This window comes from Acinonyx jubatus, chromosome B3 (genome assembly GCF_027475565.1).
Source record: "Acinonyx jubatus isolate Ajub_Pintada_27869175 chromosome B3, VMU_Ajub_asm_v1.0, whole genome shotgun sequence".
Lineage (NCBI taxonomy): Eukaryota > Metazoa > Chordata > Mammalia > Carnivora > Felidae > Acinonyx > Acinonyx jubatus.
In genome coordinates, this window is record NC_069386.1 from 68,293,328 (window position 1) to 68,314,139 (window position 20,812).

The 20,812-nt window shown below is 36.7% G+C and overlaps 1 protein-coding gene across 2 annotated transcripts in view; it reads right to left on the reverse strand.

The window, feature by feature from the left end:
• Positions 1-581: 581 nt before the first annotated feature.
• The window catches only part of KATNBL1 (katanin regulatory subunit B1 like 1), a 56,768-nt gene continuing 36,537 nt past the window's right edge, over positions 582-20,812 (reverse strand). For both annotated transcript variants that reach the window (XM_015066422.3, XM_027066869.2), the window contains 9 exons: positions 12,553-12,683; positions 11,583-11,623; positions 9,851-10,130; positions 6,301-6,419; positions 5,112-5,162; positions 4,933-5,022; positions 4,468-4,557; positions 3,569-3,662; positions 582-1,571 (listed from right to left, as the gene is read on the reverse strand). In XM_015066422.3, coding sequence (XP_014921908.2) covers positions 1,539-1,571; positions 3,569-3,662; positions 4,468-4,557; positions 4,933-5,022; positions 5,112-5,162; positions 6,301-6,419; positions 9,851-10,130; positions 11,583-11,623; positions 12,553-12,669 — 915 coding nt within the window. In that variant the 5' untranslated portion in view covers positions 12,670-12,683 and the 3' untranslated portion in view covers positions 582-1,538. The remainder of the gene's footprint in view (positions 1,572-3,568; positions 3,663-4,467; positions 4,558-4,932; positions 5,023-5,111; positions 5,163-6,300; positions 6,420-9,850; positions 10,131-11,582; positions 11,624-12,552; positions 12,684-20,812) is intronic.

A 20,812-nucleotide genomic window follows, 5' to 3' on the forward strand; every position in this document is an offset into this window, starting at 1 on the left:
TTCTAAAGACTTAAGAAAATAACCAAAAATGGATGTTCACTGTGAGGAATGCATAGCTATATGAAATACAGCTACACAAAAAATAGAGAATTCAGTAAAACATAACATTTTTAAAGCAAAAAAGTTATTTGTTTGGAATTCACATCAGTAGTGGCTAACTGGATAAATGCTAAAGATTTACATTCAAGTGCTTGAAAGATTACTGCAGAGAAATTCGATTACTAAAAATCTTTGCTCAGATGCCTCTCAGGCTTATAAAGATGAGATGATGCATGAACCACCAATAGTGGTATTTAAACCCCAATCACTTTCAAGATGCGATATATAGCTGTTAAGACATTCCAGAAGTGGGTTCACTGACACTAAAAATGGTAGATATATACTTAAAAAAAGAAAAAAGACCTCATACAGTCTGCTGGCATTTCATACCAACCATTGGAGGAGGTAGTAAAGTGTTGGAATTTAAAACACAAGGTCAGCACTAACTGTAAACATTTCTAAAGCACTGTATGTAATTCTTTAAAACATGAGTAGTGAAAAAGAACTAGAAGTCATATAAAAGAATTTAAAAAAGCAAAAAATAGAAATATTTAGTGAATTTACTCAAATGAAGAAAGCTTAAATGATACAGAACTGAAAATATTAGAAATCTATATACAATAAAAAGTGAATATAAATTAGCTAACTCCACGGACATTTCTAGTTAAGCATTCATACAAACACATATTCACCTTTTCTTTTATATAGGAATAACACATACACACATGACACAATGATTCTGGCAAAGAAAAATCAGAGATACTAAAAATATTCTCAAGTTTTAAAAATGGTATGGAGTAAGTTTTAGCAACAACGTTCTACATGAATGGAAACCCCTGATTTAATTCCATGATTTTATCATGCCAGAGCATGTTTGATGTTAATTTTTTAAACAGATATTCATATCATACACATTGGCTTATTAATAATTAAGGCATCTTGTATACACAGTATCTCAGTGTGGACAACAAATTTCTAGTACTGATTATTTTCTATGACGTTTTAAACTTGCAAAGTCTTTTCAAAATAAGAAAATAGCTGCACACACTTAAGTGTTTTCTTATAAAACACAATCTTCAAAAAAGTAACGATGATTGGTCTTTGTGATTCCTAGTGATAAGTACTGTCTTCTTTCTGACATAGTATAAATTATATTCTTATGCAGTATTGCATTAAGACCCAGTAGTTCTTAAACAATGTTACCAAATAACCATATAAGTCCCAAATGGGGGACTTATCAGCAAAGGGGAACAATCTTCATAGTGCACTTTCACCTCATTGAAGTTGAAGCTGCTCCTTTTGTACATTTTTCCACTTCAATGTGAAGCAGATTGTTAGGGTTTCATTAGTGGTTTCACGTGTGGCTTTTTAAGAAAAAAAAAAAGTTTTGATTTCTTCCACAGTTCACAGTTCTCAAAGGAGACTTTTTTTTTTTTTTTTGGAAATCTTAGTCTGGGGACGTTTTGAATAATCAAATGCTCTTTTTAGTAGATAGTCTCTCAATGCAACTGCAATAAATAAGCATCTACATCCTTAGGGAAAAAAAACAAAACATTCCATTAGCAGGTATAGTAAATATATATAAACACATCCAATTCTCTTTTTTTTGTCACCTGATTTGCTTAAGCTTCCTTTCGTGATCTTTTGAGGGTAAAAAAATGGGTCTTACTCAACTTTTAGCTGCATGTGCTTAGCACAGGGCCTGGCACACAGCACATACTCCGTAAGTGTCTGTTAAGTGCTGAGTGTTTGGTTCCTGTGATCAAACAACTCTGCTTTTATAGCTACGCAAGATCATTAAATCATTCCCAGCAATTCCTTCAGCACCATATAAACCACAGGCCAGCGTGATGACAGCCTTTCTGATTCCCACCCTTGACAAATTACAGTGGAGAGTTTAATACTGTAAAAGAGGTTTTATCATAGGGTAAGGAACTTCACAGAGCTTTCAATCACTCAATATTGTCTTCAATAATAAATACAGTATTGTAAAGTTATATTTATGATAAAGCTTCTCTCTTTATAAAAAATTCTAATTGAAAGCAAATTTCTAAGGAGGTAATATTTTTTCAGTACTACTACCAAGAATGCAAGGTGCCTCCAGAACAAGGTGATATATGATGTATGTTCTGTAAGTACTCCATTTTCTATCAACTTTTACTTCATTTTTCCATTATCAAAAGAACAACAAACTAAAACAACAAAAAACTGGAAAACTGATTTTTATGAGATTTTCATCATTAAGAATTCTACAGAGTAAAATTATACACAGTGGTAACACACTTGTTTGATACATCATTTTGCTTCTTTTCTGAGGGTATCCAAGGAGAATTTTACAGGTAAATCCACAACATAATTCCTCTTATTTAGAATACTGTATTTTTTTTTAACTAAAGAATGCTTGTATATTTTTGACTAATGCCCATTTATGATAGCACTATGCCCAGTAAAAGGTGCAAATATTTCTTAACAGTGACTTCTTTTTTGCACTTATATTTTAATTACTAATGGTTTCTGGAGTTTAAATGTTAAAATCCAAACTAGCAACATATCTTTCCCTTTAAGAGACAAGCAAATAAAAAAAAAAAGAAAAAAAAAAAAGAGACAAGCAAATAAATAACAACGTCAAATTCATTGTGATTGGAAAATTTACTTCCCCAAAAGCAGGACACTTGCAAAAACCAAGTAAAAAATAAGCCTGAAATCATATGATTACATTCCTCACCCCTTGCTTCCTATGTGTGACTATCTTTTCAGATGCCTTGCTAACTTGGGTTAACTTTTTCTCTAATTGGAACTAGTTCATTAAATTCCCTCTAGCGCATCATTTCCATAGCTGTATCTGAAACACACTGAAAGGCTAATTCCTGTGTCCCTTGTCAAAGTTATATTCATATCCAGATGACCTTAAGCATTTACAAATATGAAATTAACTTTAGACCTTATTTGAATAGTACTGTATTGGATATTTGAAAGACATCATTTATGAATGCATAATACTAATACATCATTTCTAATATTTAATTAAGATTAAATACAGATTTTTAAGCTTAACTTTTTAAAAAAAAAATTTTTTTTTTTAACATTTATTTATTTTTGAGACAGAGAGAGACAGAGCATGAACGGGGGAGGGGCAGAGAGAGAGGGAGACACAGAATCGGAAGCAGGCTCCAGGCTCTGAGCCATCAGCCCAGAGCGTGACGCGGGGCTCGAACTCACGGACCGCGAGATCGTGACCTGAGCCGAATCGGACGCTCAACCGACTGAGCCACCCAGGCGCCCCTAAGCTTAACTTTTTTTTTAAGTTTATCCATCTTGACAGAGAGAGAGAGCTCAAGCAGGGGAGGGTGCAGAGAGGAAGGGAGAGGATCCCAAGCAGGCTCCGCACTGCCAGTGCAGAACCTGATGTGGGGCTTGAACCCACAAACTGTGAGATCATAACCTGAGCTGAAATCAAGAGTTGGAGGCTGAACCGGCTGAGCCACCCAGCCTCCCCAAACTTAACTTTATAAGCTTAAATGTTGATTACCTTGGCTATGTTACCAGTATATCCTGGAACCAAAGTAAGATGATTTTCCTGTTCCCATAATCCACTTAATTGCTGCTTTAAAATCTGAATATTTCTATGAGGAAAAAAAGAGAGAAAATCCAAATATAAGAATACGTATTTAGTAAATATACTTAATGAACACAGGTTTTTAAGATTTTAAGTATTTATCGGAGAAAATTGTACCGTTTGAAGCCAAGCAACTCTTTACAATGATACTTGTTAGTTATGGAAATTAAAAGATTACTTATTTGTTAAAGCAGGAAAGAAAACTAGGTACTTGGAGCATTTGGACAACCTCTTCCTGGGTATGAAGTAGGAAATTTTTGAGAGCCTAAAGAGAAAATTATGGACTTTAATCAAACTGTTGGGGGGATATTTTTTTGCAGCTTCATGATAATCTGGCTCATTTGGTAGAACACCCACAGAATTTTACATCAAGGCAATATTCAAATTATGATAATTATAGTACATAATCATCCAACTGAATTTTCAGGTTAATGTCTAGGTAGTCAAAAGACACTACAGGATGCTTCGATCTCTGTGCCTCAATACTTAATCCACCAAAAGCTCTCTCTCTTCCTCCCTTACTCATTATAACAGATATGAGGGTTAAATCACTGCTTTGCTTTTTCCTCCTAAAATTACATGTAAGGTTCTGCCAGAAAAAGAGATACATGGGGTTACTGGGCTCTGGGATTCAACTTCCATATGTAATTTTCACATGTGAACACTATTCCAATTTATTATTTCTCTGAAAACGAAGAAAATAAACTATTATTTAATGGTGATCATGGAATAGAATTATCACCTAGCTTAATCAAACTGCTTTTCTGAAAAAATTTTTAGTAGCCAGAATTTATTTTTAAAGATATACTCACCCATCATTTATAATTTCTGTTTTGGATGATAGTTCTGACCACCACCTTTTTATGACTGCTTGAAGCCAGTTTAAACCAACTATTATATATCTGAAATGACATTTTGTTACAAAATTCAAGTGCTTTCTCCCAAGAAGCTTTTACCAAAAAAGATACACTCCCCCCACTTCAAAACACACACACACACACACACACACACACACACACACACACACACACACACACACTTTCCCCTTTAAAAAATTTATTTTGCTGCTTTCAAAAGCTGTATTTTATGTAAGTTGTTTATAGATGCTTTTGTAATTATTCTTCAGTCATCTCATGTTCTTTTCCTAATTGGATTAAAAGCTCTCTGAAAACAGACACCATTCATGTCTCACGTAGCTCAATCTATCACTATATACACGCAAGAAACAAAATTAAGGATGTTGAAAGAGAAAAGTGAATTGAGAGATTAGCACTTACTCTTCGAATTTGCTTTTAAGTAAGGACTTGACTAGAGGCAACAAATCTACACAGCAGCCAAGTGAGATGTACTGTTTTTCCTCCTGTAAACTAAAATAAATACTAAGTTGTAAAAATATGAACAGGTCATCTGCCCTTCTATTTAAACTTACTTTTTTTCTGAAAAATATTATTTTTACCTATTGGTGAGCACAGGAAGGCAATCCACGACAACTCCAAGATCTTCTATCCTGTGGGTACAAAACTGCTTAGAGAACAGATTTCCTTGTTTATACCCTTCACACTGCTTTTGAGAAATTTACTCATTCAACAAATGATCTGAGTCTCTCTGATGAGCCAGGTGCTGGGGATACAGCAGTAAACAAAGAGAAAGGACATGTATTTCAGAGTAGGATGTGGGAGAGGGCAGAAACAGACAATAAACAAACAAGTAAAATATATACAGCATGTTGATAGTAGTAAGTGCTATGGAAAAAAATAAAACCAGAAAGATTGGGAGTGAAGAAATGTATATATTTTTAATGTTTATTTATTTTTGAGAGAGAGAGAGAGAGAGAGAGAGAGAGAGAGCGAGCGAGCAGGGGAGGGGCAGAGAGAGAGGGAAACACAGAATCCAAAGCAGGCTCTAGGCTCCAAGCTGTCAGCCCTGAGTCCAATGAGGGGCTTGAACCCTCGAACTGTGAGACCATGACCTGAGCTGAAGTCGGACACTCAACCAACTGAGCCATCCAGACGCCCCAAGAAATGTTTTTTAATAAGGTGGTCAGGGAAGGCCTCATTAAGGTACTGTTTGAGAAGAGACTTGAATACACTGAAGAAGGCCATGATTAAAGTTTTCGCTCAAAGGGGACTTTTTTTTTAAATTTTTTGAAGTTTTTATTTATTTCTGAGAGACAGAGAGAGACAGAGTGCAAGCAGGGGAGGGGCAGAGAGAGAGGGAGACACAGAATCAGAAGCAGGCTCCAGGCTCAGAGCTGACAGCACAGAGCCTGACACAGGGCTCGAACTCATGAACCGCGAGATCATGACCTGAGCTGAAGTCAGACGCTTAACTGACTGAGCCACCCAGGCGCCCTGCTCAAAGGGGATTTTTAAAAAGTTATTCTCCCCATACTGGTATCTCTTAGTTTTATATTGTAAAAATTTTAGAGAAGGTAATAGTTTTGTTCAATATGATGAAACCAATGGTTTTCTGTATTTTGTTTACTCTTAGATTGGTGATAAATGTAATTTAAACTATATTGTTACTAGTGAAGCTAAATATAAGAAGTTTAAAATTTTACCCAGTATAACATAAGAAAGAGACACTTCAAGACAAAACACTGGAAATTGCTTTAACTGAACAAAAGCATAAAAGGTCACACTTACCTCACCAAATAGGCTACAAGTTCACTTATACTTCTCTTTCTCCAGAACGTTAAAGCTACATTCAATCTCAAATTCCTGCTGAACAAAACCTGTGCCATTGTTTCATGGTCCTGAGAAACCTGAAAGGCAGTAATCTAATTTGTTAAAAAGCACATTGAAACATGACATGAAACCATTTTTTTTCAATTAAATGATTCTGGTAGACATATTTTTAAATTATGCAGAGGTGACTCCTTTTACTGCCCCCTGCCAAAGCAATGTTGCAGTTAAACACAGTAAACAAATGATCTGAATAAATTTAGGACCTGTTCGTTTTTTATCAATACTTTTTATTTGCTACCATTTTCTTTTTAAATCTCACCAATTTATAAAATAAATTATATTTAGCTCACCTATAAGCCTGGGATTTAATTTATAATGTGGATTAAAGGAAGAAGTAAATATGTATAGGCTAGTCACTATCAACTGAATAACATGAGAAGGAAACCACAAAAATTCAGTCATGACCAATATTTAAATTCATTTTTTCTTATATAATATAGTAATACATTCCTGTTGTAAAAAGTTCAAATAGCACAGGACTGTATCAAATAAGAAGTAAATAATCTCTATCTGCCCACAAAAAATCTAGTATCACTCCCTAGAAGTGTTAACTGTTAATCACAGTTAACAGACTGGTATGTATCTTTAAAAAACCATTTTCTAGACAGAGACAAATTAGATATACAAAATTAAAATATTACAATATTGTGTTTTTGAAAACCTTGTTTTTCACTTATATGCACTTGTACAAATATTTCTGTAAGATTAATTTTAGAACTGGAACAACTAGATCCATTTTTAAAAAATAACAGATTAAGATATAATTCACATACCATAAAACTTAACCACTTAAAATGTACAATTCAGTAGATTTTAGTACATGCATGGAGTTGTGCAACTGTTATCACGATCAGATTTTTTTTTAATTTTTTTAAACATTTATTTATTATTGAGAGACAGAGCGTGAACAGGGGAGGGTCAGAGAGAGGGAGACACAGAATCCGAAGCAGCTCCAGGCTCTGAGCTGTCAGCATAGAGCCCAACGCGGGGCTCGAACTCACGGACCGTGAGATCATGCCCTGAGCCGAAGTTGGATGCTCAACTGACTGAGCCACCCAGGCGCCCCTATCACAATCAGTTTTAATCAACATTTTCATCATGTCTAAAAGAAACCCTGGACTCAATTCTTCCTTCTTGCCAGCCCCTGACAACCATTAATCAACTTTTTGACTCTATGACTTTACCTAGACAGTTCATATAAATTGAATTATACAACAGTTAGCCTTTTTGATATGGCTTCTTTCATACAGTATAATATTTTCAAGGTTTATATATAGTGTAGTATATGTATTGGTACTTCACTCCTTTATAATGGTCAAATAATATTCCAGTGTATGGTTTTACTTAACAATGTTTAATTTTCCATCTTTCTTTTATCTTATCATTATTTTCTACTTGAGAAAGAGCATGTGTGTGTGAGCAGAGGAGAGGGAGAGAGAAGGAGAGAGAGGGAGGGAGAGGGAGGGAGAGAGAGAGACAGGGAGAGGGAGAGGGAGAGACAGTGAGAGAGAGAGGGAGGGGGGAGAGGGAGGGGGGAGAGGGGGAGAGGGGGAGGGGGGAGGGGGAGAGGGGGAGAGGGGAAGAGGGGGAGAGGGAGAGGGGGGTAGAGGGGGAGAGGGAGGGGGGGAGGGGGGAGGCGGAGGGGGAGGGGGGAGAGGGGGAGAGGGGGAGAGGGGGAGAGGGGGAGGGGGGAGGGGAGGGGGAGGGGGAGGGGGGAGGGGGAGGGGGGAGGGGGGAGAGGGGGAGGGGGAGGGGGGAGGGGGGAGAGGGGGAGGGGGGAGGGGGGAGAGGGGGAGGGGGGAGGGAGGGAGAGGGAGAGAGGGAGAAGGAGAGAGAGAGAAACAGGCTCCATGTTCAGCACAGACCCTGGGATCATGACCCAAGCTGAAATCAACTGACTGAGCCACCTAGGCATCCCTCTTCTTATTTACCTGTATTTATTATCGTAAATGCAATGTTCATTTTCATTTACCTACACGCTTAATATCATTTTAATCTAAAAAGATTTTCTGCTTGTATGCCACAGAAAATGTTTTTCAAGTTGTCATGCCAGATAGAACAATACTAAGTGTACCAACTCATAGTAAAAGAAGTTAATGTTATGTATCCATCAAAAAATTGTAGAACCATTATTTAATTACATGGAAAAAAATCCAAATTTATTAAACTTAAAAATCAAGTAATCAAGCAACATGTATAACATGAAGAGAAAAAGATACATCAAAAATTTAACGTGATTATTTCGAAATGTTGAGATTATGAATAAGTTTTTCCTTTGAGTTTATTTTCTACAACATATACAATACACATGCGATAATAATTATAAACTCATGTTTATAAATTTTATCAAACTATTCCTTCAAATGACTATTTTTTAAGAACTTATTTGTGAAATTTCCTTTTTTTTTTTTTTTTTTTAAGCCTATTTTGAGAGAGAGAGAGCAAGCACACCAGCAGGGGACAGACAGAAAGAGAGGGGGAGAGAGAGAATCCCAAGCAGGCTCTGCACTGTCATTGTGGAGCCTGATGCAGGGCTCAAGCTCACAAACTGTAAGATTATGACCTGAGCAGAAACCAAGAATCGAATGCTCAACTGATTGAGCCACCTAGGTGCGCCTCAAATGATCATTTTTATTTTTTATTTTATTTTTTTCAGTGTTTATTTATTTTTGAAGACAGAGACAGAGCATGAGTGGGAGAGGGGCAGAGAAAGAGGGAGACACAGAATCCGAAGCAGGCTCCAGGCTCTGAGCTGTCAGCACAGAGCCCAACGTGGGGCATTAACCCACGAACCATGAGACCATGCCCTAAGCAAAGTCAGGCACTTAACCAACTGAGCCACCCAGGTGCCCCACAAATGATCATTTTTAAAAGAAAGCTGCTTTGTTTTTGTTTTTGAGGTGTTTTTTCATAAAACTCAACTACTGAATGTAATACAATACAATTTGTAATAAATTTATAAAATTATACAATCATCATCACAATCCAATTTTAGAGTATTTCTATCACCCAATATTCCCTTGAACCTGTTCAAACAACTAACTTTACCTGAGCTAGAAAAGCAGCAAATCTCAGGGGGTTTGCCTGAATGAAGCTTCCAATGGTAATTTTGAGAGTCAAACAAAATGTTCCTGGATAACTGACTTTGGTGGTCCACTGTTGAGGCAAGATTTCTTCTTTTCCTTTCCTTTAAATCTCTACTGGTCAACTTGCCATTTTGAATATTTATTGCAGCTTGTCAATCATTTCATTCTATCTCAGATATCATGACTTAACGAAATGGGATAACTACTGATTCAAATTTGATTAATCTAGAAAACTGGCTCAGGGAGTTACAATTACTTAAGTCTAAATTCAGTGCACAGTGAATTACTCTGCTAGCAGAATATGACAAAGGAAAAAGCCAATAGTATAATAGGATAAAGTTAGCCTCATATAAATGACTTACCTCAGAAAAAAACCCACTATATTTTGATGATGGGCTTTCTGTCTGTGAAGAACCAGAATCACTGGAGTTAAGCAAGTATGTTCGACTATCATGGCGTAATTTTTCAGGCAGGTGACCTGCACAAGCCAGTTCGTTTTCTTTATTTGCCATGTCACAGCCCCCACTTCTAGGGGACTGTTTTTTTCTATAACAAGGATTTGGAAAAGGATGATGCGCTTTCTTTCTGCGATAGATCACTTTACGTAGTTTATCTGGGCTTTTCACAGCTTGTCCAACTGTTCTGTAAAAAGAATTGATTTTTTTTAAATGAAAAAGAACCACATGAAAACCTTTACAACTTTTTAAGCAGAAAGATTCAATAGGCCACATTTTGTGATTACAATCCACTAAAATTAAAAGAAAATAGAATAAAAAAAATCTTAACTCTTAGATTGACGAGGAAAATAAAAAGGAAATTACAAACCATCTAGAAAGCAATGAAAAAAATAATACTTTATACCAAATGAAACTGAAAAGGCATAATAACTAGATGCTTTTAAAATGAAATATTACAGGGGTGCCTGGGTGGCTCAGTTGTTTAAGCGTCCGACTTTGGCTATGGTCTCGTGGTTCTTGAGTTCGAGCCCTGTGTGGGGCTCTGTGCCGACGGGTCAGAGCCTGGAGCCTGCTTTGGATTCTGTGTCCCCTCTCTCTCTGCCCCTCCCTGACTCGCGCTCTGTCCTCTCTCTCTCTCTCAAAAATAAATAACATTTAAAAAAAAGGTTTTTTTTAATGAAATATTACAAAGAAAAATAATAAAATGAAATATTAGTTTGAATTGTGCAAATCTGAAATATATTTTAATGTATTATAAAAAAGAATACTTACTCTGATTAAACTTAAGTATATTTAATTTGTTTAAATAAGATGAAACACAATACAGCAAATCTCACAGTTCTGCATGGTGATTCTCAAACGTTTTGGCCTTGGGATGCCTTCCAACTCTTAAAATTATTGAAGTTTCAAAAGAATGTTTTTATGTGGCCAATATCTACTGATATTTACTGTATCAGACTCTAAAATTGAGAATACTTATGGATTCATTTAAGAAATAATAAGCTTGTCACATGTTAACACAGAGTATTTTGCAAAAGAAAAATCCTATCTTTTCCAAAACAAAACAAAATATAGTAAGAAGAGGCACTGTTCTTTCTATTTGCTCAAAATCGTTACTATCTGGCCTAACAGAAGACAGCTGGATTCTCATATCCGACTCTGCATTCAGTCTCCAGTGGTATCAAATATGAAAACTACTGTACACTGGTAAGAGTGTAAAAATGAAAACGATGAATTAATGTTATTGTTATGAATATAGTTTTGACTTCACAAATTCCCTGAAAGGGCTTCAGGGAACCCCACTGTTATCGGATCACATTTTGAGAACCAGTAGTTTACTAGAAAGTGCCTTTAGAGAATGAATGCCATTTTCACTACTTTCTGCTGTATGACCCTGAACTAATCACAAATCTTTAGTTTTTCTCATCAACTGTTAGGGGCAATGATACCTCTCTAGTAGGATTGCTGTAAGGATTAGAGATATTACTGATGTGTTTTGCACAGTGACTGGCACAAAGGAGCTGTTTGACAATAGTCACTTATAACAATAGAAGAGAATAATTAATGTTTTCCCTATTTTCACTATTACCCAGCTTTCAACATTTCTGTTTCCCACAAACTTTAAAGAAGCTCTTACCTATTTATGTAAGCAGCCAACTGTTTTGGAGATTTCTTAACCTGAAAAATAAAAGTAGATATAGTTATTAACAGCATAATAAAGTTCTTTTGTGAAGCTATGTAAACTTTGTGATTGATATCAACAAATCTGAAATCTAATAGTTAAATTTTCCAGATTAAAGTTGTAGTCTCAATCTTTAGTTACAATACTCTATGTAGGTATATTTGACAAAGCAACATACTCATCTCCCTATTTTCTAGGTCACTAGTCATATATTATATTTGCATGGTACTTAAAGTACACTGACTTTTAATATCATTTAAAAGAAATTCTATCAGCATGAATGAGCCTTGCAGTGGTGAACCAAAAGCACCTCTGGGATTCCTCTTTAAAATTAAACTACCATATTTAAATGATATCTTCATCAAAAATAGCATACTGTCCATAAAGTTTTTACAGCTTTTGGAATATAAACAATTTTCAGTATTTCATTAATTCTACCTAATTCTGGGAGACTAAGCAAATGGTCACCTTCCTGTTGTTTAAATAGTTTAATCAAAACTATCCATAGACTTAACAGTGTAAATTATCTGATGTACTGAATGACAACATCTCCCCAGAATTCATGTTGAAATCCTAATGCCCAAAATGAATGATATTAGGAGGTGGGGCCTTTGGGAGGCGATTAGGTCATGAGGTGTCATCCTAATGAACGGGATTAGAGGCCTTGTAAAAGAGACCCCCGAGAGCTCTTTTGCCCCTTCTACCATGTGAAGACAGCAGACAAGATAGACAACTATGAACCAGGAAATGAGCTCTAACCAGATACCAAATCAGCCAGGGCCTTTGTCTTGGAATTCCCAGTCTCCACAACTGTGAGAAATAACTTTCCACTGTTTATAAGTCATCTCGTCTATGGTATTATGCTATAGCACCATGAACAGATTAAGATACTCTCTCACCCATTTCCTAGAAACCATGCACTTACCTCCTTCATGTTCTTATTAATAAAATTAGAGATCCTTTTTCTAGGAAGATCAGTGGAATGATCCTCAATATTATTACAAAAGGTTCGTTTTTTAACATTGTGGGCCTCAGTTGCCATAATCTCTTAAATACCTAAACAACAAAACAAAAATAATAAATAGAAAATACAAAAAGCAAAAGAGCCTGATCATTTCCTTAACAGACACATAAACATACAACACTATGTAAAAGAGGTTTATGAGTAAAGCAGAGGACATGGTTCTAATTTATACACTTTTTAACCTTAAACAGAGGAAACACAAGGCAGGGCATTCCAGGAAATTAGGCTCTTTCTGTCCTCATTCTTTAGTTGCAGCTAGTAAACAATAATATGGCATATAGTTTTTGCCAATGCAACATGTCAATCTCCACATTTGCCCTATCACTAGTCATATATTAAATTTAAATTTATAGGTTATGAAATCAGGTCTATATAGTAAGTATCAATGACATCCAAATGTATAGATGTCTAGTTTTAGAATCAAAATCAGTGGGTCAAATACAACTATAAGCAGCCAGAGGAATAAAAATCAAACTATATATATATATATATCTGACTTGTTTTATGTCTAATCCTTAAATTTTTCTTTCATTCTTACAGTTAGGTCTCCAGAGCTTTCCTCTCCCTTTGAAAAGCCATTCCACTATTTCTCAGTTCTTCAATTATATCCAAAGAGGGGGAGGAAATAGAGGCTATTACTTCCTATATGTAACAGAATAAATTACTGATTTCCTGACTTGCACCCAGGTTTCACATAAGAAATTTATTTCAGCCCATGACCTGAATACAAGTTCCTCCCTTGTTCCTTTTTTCAACATTTACTGAACATTCACTATATATGCCAGGCCCTGGAATTAATGTAGATGATGGACCAGAGATGCTGTTCTCAAGGATCACTTGGGAAGCTTTTAGAAAACATATCTTTCTGGGCCTTAATTTCAGACTGTAACTCAGCAGGTCTCTGGAGTGAAGCCCAAAGCAATTATATTTCTAAAAAAGCTCCACAGCATTTCTGATGCACCTCTTAGAAGAAAATCTGCCTTAGACAATTTTCCAAAAATACGCACAAACACACAAAAATGTGCAAATAATTTCAGGGTGTTCTATGATCTCCTGCCACTAATCCCTGGGCATCCCTTCTACCTGTAATCTCAGATTAAAAAACCTCTAGGATGTGAGGCGCCTGGGTGCCTCAGTTGGCTGAGCGTCCGACTTCGGCTCAGGTCATGATCTCACAGTTTGTGGTTTTGAGCCCCGCATCAGGCTCTGTGCTGACGGCTCAGAGCCTGGAGCCTGCTTCGAATTCTGTGTCTCTTCCTCTCTCTGCCCCTCTCCTGCTTGCGCTCTCTCTCTCTCTCTCTCTCTCTCAATAATAAATAAACATTAAAAAATTTTTTTTAAAAACCTCTACGATGAGACTTTTTAAAAAAATAAATAATTGCAGTAACACGATAAACACCCTGACAGGACACTCATGTGAGGCAGCAAAGCTTCCCTGAGGAGAGACTTAAAGGATAAATAGCACATTGAAAAAATAGCATGAACAGAACTGAAAGGCATGAAGCAACACGGTTTGGTTGGCAATCTCTTAAGTAGATGCATGTGACTGGAGCTTAGGCTGGAGGTGGGTTGCAGCACAGTGAAAAATGAGGCTGGAGAGATAGAAGCTAGATCATAAAGGATCTTTCGTACAAGGTAGAGATACTTATTAAAGATAATGGACTAAACATAGGCAATTATTTCTACCCTTCCCTGAAACCCCATTACAATGATAGTAAAGGATTTTTAAAGGCATAAAACTCATAATGACAAAGAGGAGTCGAGTCGATGGCAACAACATTTTGAAAACTGCAAAGCAGTTTTCAGACCTGACAAAGCCAAACCCTAAATCAGCAATGAGTAAAGGTTTAAAGCGGAATCCCCCAAACGTTTAGGAGTTGGCAATATTGAGGACCTCAAGAAGTGAGGATAAATGCAGGCTTAAGAATAAGTAGAATGATTGAATATCCATTTAAGAAACATTTAGATCCCTAGATCCCTTTCCCAGTTCCAATAAAAGTTTTACAGTACAGAAAATTTAAAACAGAGTCCCTGGGATAGGAAATACCAAGCAGAAATGAAGGAGAAGAATATATTGTAATAGGGAATCAAGTGCAAGTTTACATACTAAATACTGAGATCTAACGTTTCCACCATTTGCCTCTCGCAGCCAGCCTTATACACTCCAGGAGGAGTGCAGAAAATCCTTCTTTGGGAAACTCTCATCAAGCCCAGAGGAAAACACACATACCTACACATTCACACATCTAAAAATACTGACATCAGTTTTGGTCAAAGTCCCCAAGGAACTGTTTTACATCTTGATTATGGTGGTAGTTACCTGCCAAAACTAACAGAACTATGCACTAAAAAGGATGAATTTTTATCTTATGTAAATTATATCAACAAACTCAACTATCAGAAACCCTCAAGAGACAAGAACAAACTGCATACATGAAACACAAATGAGACAGAAAACAAACCAACAAAGAAATTAAAATTTAATTTGGAAATTTAAAATAGGGTAAAATAAGATAGCAAAAAAAAAATCAACAGAAAGTTGGAAAAGAAACTTGAGGGTATCTCCTGGAATATAGGAAAAACATAGGTAAGATTGGCTTAGAGGAAGCAACACCCAAATAAATGGAATTTTAGAAAGAGTACAGAGAAAACAAAGAAGAAATCAAAGATATAACTGAAAATTGTATAGAATTGAAGGACATGAATTTCCACATTGAAAAACACAATGAGGTCCATCATGGGCCATGAAAATAGACCTACAAGGCACATAACTGTCACATTTCATGGCACTAGAAAAGCTGAAAACATGAAGCAAGCAAGCAAACAAACAAACAGTAAACCCTAAAACCCCAATCAGGTCACACATTATCATGACATAAAACAATGCCTTCAAAATTCTTAAGGAACCTAAGATTTATAACTAGCCAAATTACCAATTTAGTATAACAGAGATATCTTCAGACATTCAGAATTCCAAATACATTCTTTGCAGTAGCAATCAGAGAAGTGAAAAACAAAAATTAGAAATATAACAAATGGAAATCCAACAGGAAAGAGGAGAAGGGAATTCCCAGGATGGTTATGAAGGAAGATTCCAGGATGAGTAAAGGCTGTGCACAAGGAGTAGAGGACAACCACTGAAGCAGGAGAGCAGGCTAAGGGAAGACGTTTCTACATAAATGAAATAAAACGTGGTGCTCATGAGAGAAGAGATGGAGGTAACTGAAGGAGAGTCACAAGGCAATGGCACATTTGCCAAGTTAAAAGAATTGCCAACCCAGCATCCTATGTGCAGAGGAAATCCTTCAGGAATGAAGGGGAAACCAAGACATTCTCGGGTAAAAGGAAGTTAAAGAAGAAATCTTAGAACATCAGAAAGACAAAAAGAAAATGGTAAACATGTTTGATAGTTGAAGCAAAAATACAATCTGATGTGGTTCAAAATACACAGAGAGGAAATATTTAAGATAATTAAACTGTAAGGGGTGCCTGGGTGTCAGTTGGGCGTCCAACTTCAGTTCAGGGCATGATCTCATGGTTTGTGAGTTTGAGCCCTACATCATGCTCTACAGCTGGCAGTGTGGAGCCTGCTTGGGATTCTCTCTCTCTCTCTGTCCTTCTCCTGCTCTTGCTGTCTCTGTCTCTCTCAATAAATAAACTTAAAAATAAATAAATAAATGGCCTGCTTCAAAACATAAATAAAGATAAATTCAAAAAAATTTTAGGGGCTCCTGGGTGGCTCAGTCGGTTGAGCGTCTGACTTTGGCTCAGGTCATGATCTCAAGGTTTGTGAGTTCAAGCCCTGCGTCGGGCTCTGTGCTGACAGCTCAGAGCCTGGAGCCTGCTTTGGATTCTGGGTCTCCATCTCTCTCTGCCCCTCCCCCACTTGTGCTCTGTCTCTCTCTATCAAAAACAAATAAATGTAAAAAAACAAAAAAAAAACAAAAAAAAAATTTTAATCTTAAGAAAGAAAAAAAAAGAAATCTTAAATATGTGTGTACCAAAGAAGACAGTTGAAAAATACATGAAGCAAAAACTGAAAGGGGCTGAAAGGAGAAACAGGAAATTCCACAATAATCTTAGAGATTTCAATATCTCCTCCAGATAACTGATGGAACAAACAGACAAATTCAACAAGGCTGTAAGACAAAACCATCAACCAACAGGATAAAATCAACAATGACAAAAAACTCCACCCAACAACAGCAGAACAAGGACATGCCATTTTAACTAATGATGCAAGTTACAACCACAATGACATACTATTTCACAACTATGAGAAGGGCTATAATAAAAATGACATATAATAACAAATGTTGAGAAGGATATGGAGAAACTGGAACCCTTAAATTATTGTAAGAATGTAAAATGGTATAGTGACTCTGGAAAATAGTTTGGCAGTTTCTTGAAATGTTAAATATGGATTTACCATATGATCCAGCAAATCTACCCCTACATATTTACTCATGAAAAATGAAAGTTTATGTCTACACAAAGACCTGTATGCAAATGTTGATAAAAACATTATTCAGAATAGCTAAAAAGTAGAAACAACCCATGGGGCACCTGGGTGGCTAATTTGGTTAAGTGTCTGACTCTTGATTTTGGCTTACATCATGACCTCACAGTTTGTGAGTTTGACTCCACGTCAGGCTCTGTGCTAACACAGCATGGAGCCTGCCTGGGATTCTCTCCCCCTCTCTCTGCTCCTCCCCAGGTTATGCACCCACACACAGCCTCTCTCTCTCTCTCTCTCAAAATAAATAAATTTTTAAAAATGTTTTTAAAGACTGGAAACAATCCAAATGTCTACCAACTGGTGAATGGAAAAACAAAATGTGCTCTATCTGTTGGGAATACTACTCAACAATAAAAATGAAAATAATACATGCTATACAATATGTATGAACATCACAGTTAAGTGAAAGAAGACAAACACAAGAGATATTACGTAATTTCATTGATATGAAATATCCATAAAAATAAAGAGCACAGACAGAAAGTAGATTAATGGTTGCCTAGGGCTGAGGCAGGAGTGAGAATAACTGCAAATGGGTTGCTTAAGCATCCCACTTCAGCTCAGGTCATGATCTTGTGGTTCACGAGTTCAAGCCCCGCGTTGGGCTCTGTGCTGACAGCTCAGAGCCTGGAACCTGCTTCCGATTCTGTGTCTCACCCTCTCTGCCCCTCCCCTGCTCATGTTCTGTCTTTCTCTGTCTCTCAATAATAAATAAACGTTAAAAAAATTTTAAAAAAATACACTATCAAAAGTGTAATTGGGGGCGCCTGGGTGGCGCAGTCGGATGAGCGTCCGACTTCAGCCAGGTCACGATCTCGCGGTCCGGGAGTTCGAGCCCTGCGTCGGGCTCTGGGCTGATGGCTCAGAGCCTGGAGCCTGTTTCCGATTCTGTGTCTCCCTCTCTCTCTCTGCCCCTCCCCCGTTCATGCTCTGTCTCTCTCTGTCCCAAAAATAAGTAAACGTTGAAAAAAAAAATTAAAAAAAAAAAGTGTAATTGGTAAAGTTTCGTTACAAAGGATTTTTACACTACAGAGTCCATTTTGCTTTACATCGGATACATTTGCTATTACCCTTCTTGGGCAATAATGTAAGATTATCCTTTCCCCTCCAGAGCATTTCATAGTGCTACTAAAACAGTTTAAAGTGGGGCACCTGGGTGGCTCAGTCAGTTAAGTGTCTGACTTTGGCTCAGGTCATTATCTCACAGTTTGTGAGTTCGAGTCCCACTTCAGGCTCTGTGCTGACAGCCTGGGATTCTGTGTCTCCCTCTCTCTCTCTGCCCCTCCCCTGCTCACACTCTGCCTCTGTCTTTCAAAAAATAAATGCATGTTAAAAATTTTTTTTCAGATAAAAAGACGGTTTAAAGCAATTGTTGAGGCTCCTAGGTGTTTCCACAGTGCTATTTGCTAATATACAAAAAGAATAATCTGAAATAAAATTAAGAGTGGATGAAGACCATGATTACAGAAACCAGAAAGGATAATCTTTTAATTCAAAAGGAATAAAATGAAACAAGGCCTAAAGGGAATGAAAGCAAGGGTTAGAAGATACTGAGACTGAAATACTAACTTTACCCATAATTGTTCTGAACATTGGGTATGGTGCATATTTTCTTAAATAAAGATAAAACAGTGATTGTTATGGGTATTTTCTTGAGAAGATAGAACAAACTCTGGTAGAAGGAGTTGGAGGGTTGAATTCCCCTCATACAGTAGTTATCTCTTATCGGAAAGATGAAAAGGGATCTATTCATCTACAATGGCTGCCAAATTAAGAGATTAAACAGCTCTATGTGTTCACATACTCCCTACCTACTCACAACGATGAGAAAAACTCATCATACAGGAATGAAACGTGAGAAAAACTTATCATACAAGAATGAAACACGTCTGGACTCTTGACTCTTAACTTCTTACAGCTCAAGATCAAATTAATTCAAGCTTTCTTTTTACATCAATACCCCACAGTATATCAATTACTTACAATGTATTTAACTCTGCAATATCACTAGGCAATTTCATTCCTCTTCTTAAAAAGCAAAGCATGGTTGTGAACAAAGAATTACAATAATTAATATTCTTGGTATCAAGTATTCTCCTCCAATCACTACCAGACTTCCTCTCACAAAGGGCTTGACTTCAACCCCAAGTCATGAGGTTGAAAACTGTTTATAACCATTATCATATAATAATAAGATACACAAATAAAAAATAAAGAGATTTTAGAATTTAAAGCTTCAGCCTAACTTTTTTTTTTTTTTTAAACCCAGGAGATCAAGTAACCCAAAGACGCTAGGCTAGTGACAGAGTGTAGGGCATAAAATCCATGCCATTCCACATCTTTATTTTCATTAACTGAATGCAACGTATTCCTAACCACATGAGAGTCAACACTTTGAATCTTGAACAGGCAAACAAACAAATAAGATGGTAGTACTAATTCTTCTGAGGAGCCAAGAGAGAGACAAATGAACATAAACCAAAACGGAGTCTTACTTCCCATCCTTTCCTTACCCTGAAGGGTAAGCTTTTCTTCTCTCTTCTAAGTCCCACCAGGGGATTTACAGGGCTCAAAGAAAACTCACAGGTTTCTTAATAAGACAGCAGCCACGCATAACAATAAACGGGAAGGATGAACATGGGCTTTTTTCTTCAAAACTTCAACAAAGGGGAGAGGAATAGAAGGTAAAGATGAGATTTTTCTGGTACAATCTTAAGGACCTGGGGATATAGATTCTCTCCACCTAAATTCAGCTACCGGGCACTCAATAACTGCTTTGGTATCTGCAGCACAAACATTTAAAAATGAAATTTGGATCAGGTTTAAAAACAAGGTGATAAAAAGGTAATTGATAATGCTAAGGTTGATCCAAATGGGATCAGGGTCTACAACGGAATACTAAAAACACTACTTCCAAAGAATGTTTTGTGAGTGGAAGAAGGTTAAAAAAATAATGGCACTGGGGTGCCTGGGTGGCTCAGTCAGTTCAGTGTCCAACTTCGGCCCAGTTTGTAACCTTGCGTTTCATGAGTTTGAGCCCCATATCAGGCTCTGTGCTGAGAGGTTAGGGAGTGTAGCCTGCTTCAGATTCTCTGTCTCCCTCTCTCTGCCACTCCCCAACTCAAGCTCTCTCTCTCCCAAAAATAAATAAAAACAGTAAAAAAATTGAAGAAAAAAAGACAAAAAAGGAATGGCATTACAAAAAGCAGGTTAAAAAAAATAAACGTGTAGTGTAATCCTGGTTTTTTTTAAAATTTATTTATTTTATTTATTTTTTTGTAGTTTCATTTTTTATTTTAAAAAATTTACATCCAAATTAGTTAGGATACAGTGCAACAATGATTTCAGGAGTATATTCCTTAGTGCCCCTTACCCATCTAATCCACCACCCCTCCCACAGCCCCTCCAGTAACTTGCAGTTTGTTCTCCATATTTATGAGTCTCTTCTGTTTTGTCCCCCTCCCTGTTTTTATATTATTTTTACTTCTCTTCCCTTATGTTCATGTGTTTTGTCTCTTAAAGTCCTCATATGAGTGAAGTCATATGATTTTTGTCTTTCTCTGACTAATTTTGCTTAGCATAATACCCTCCAGTTCCATCCACGTAGTTGCAAATGGCAAGATTTCATTCTTTTTGATTGCT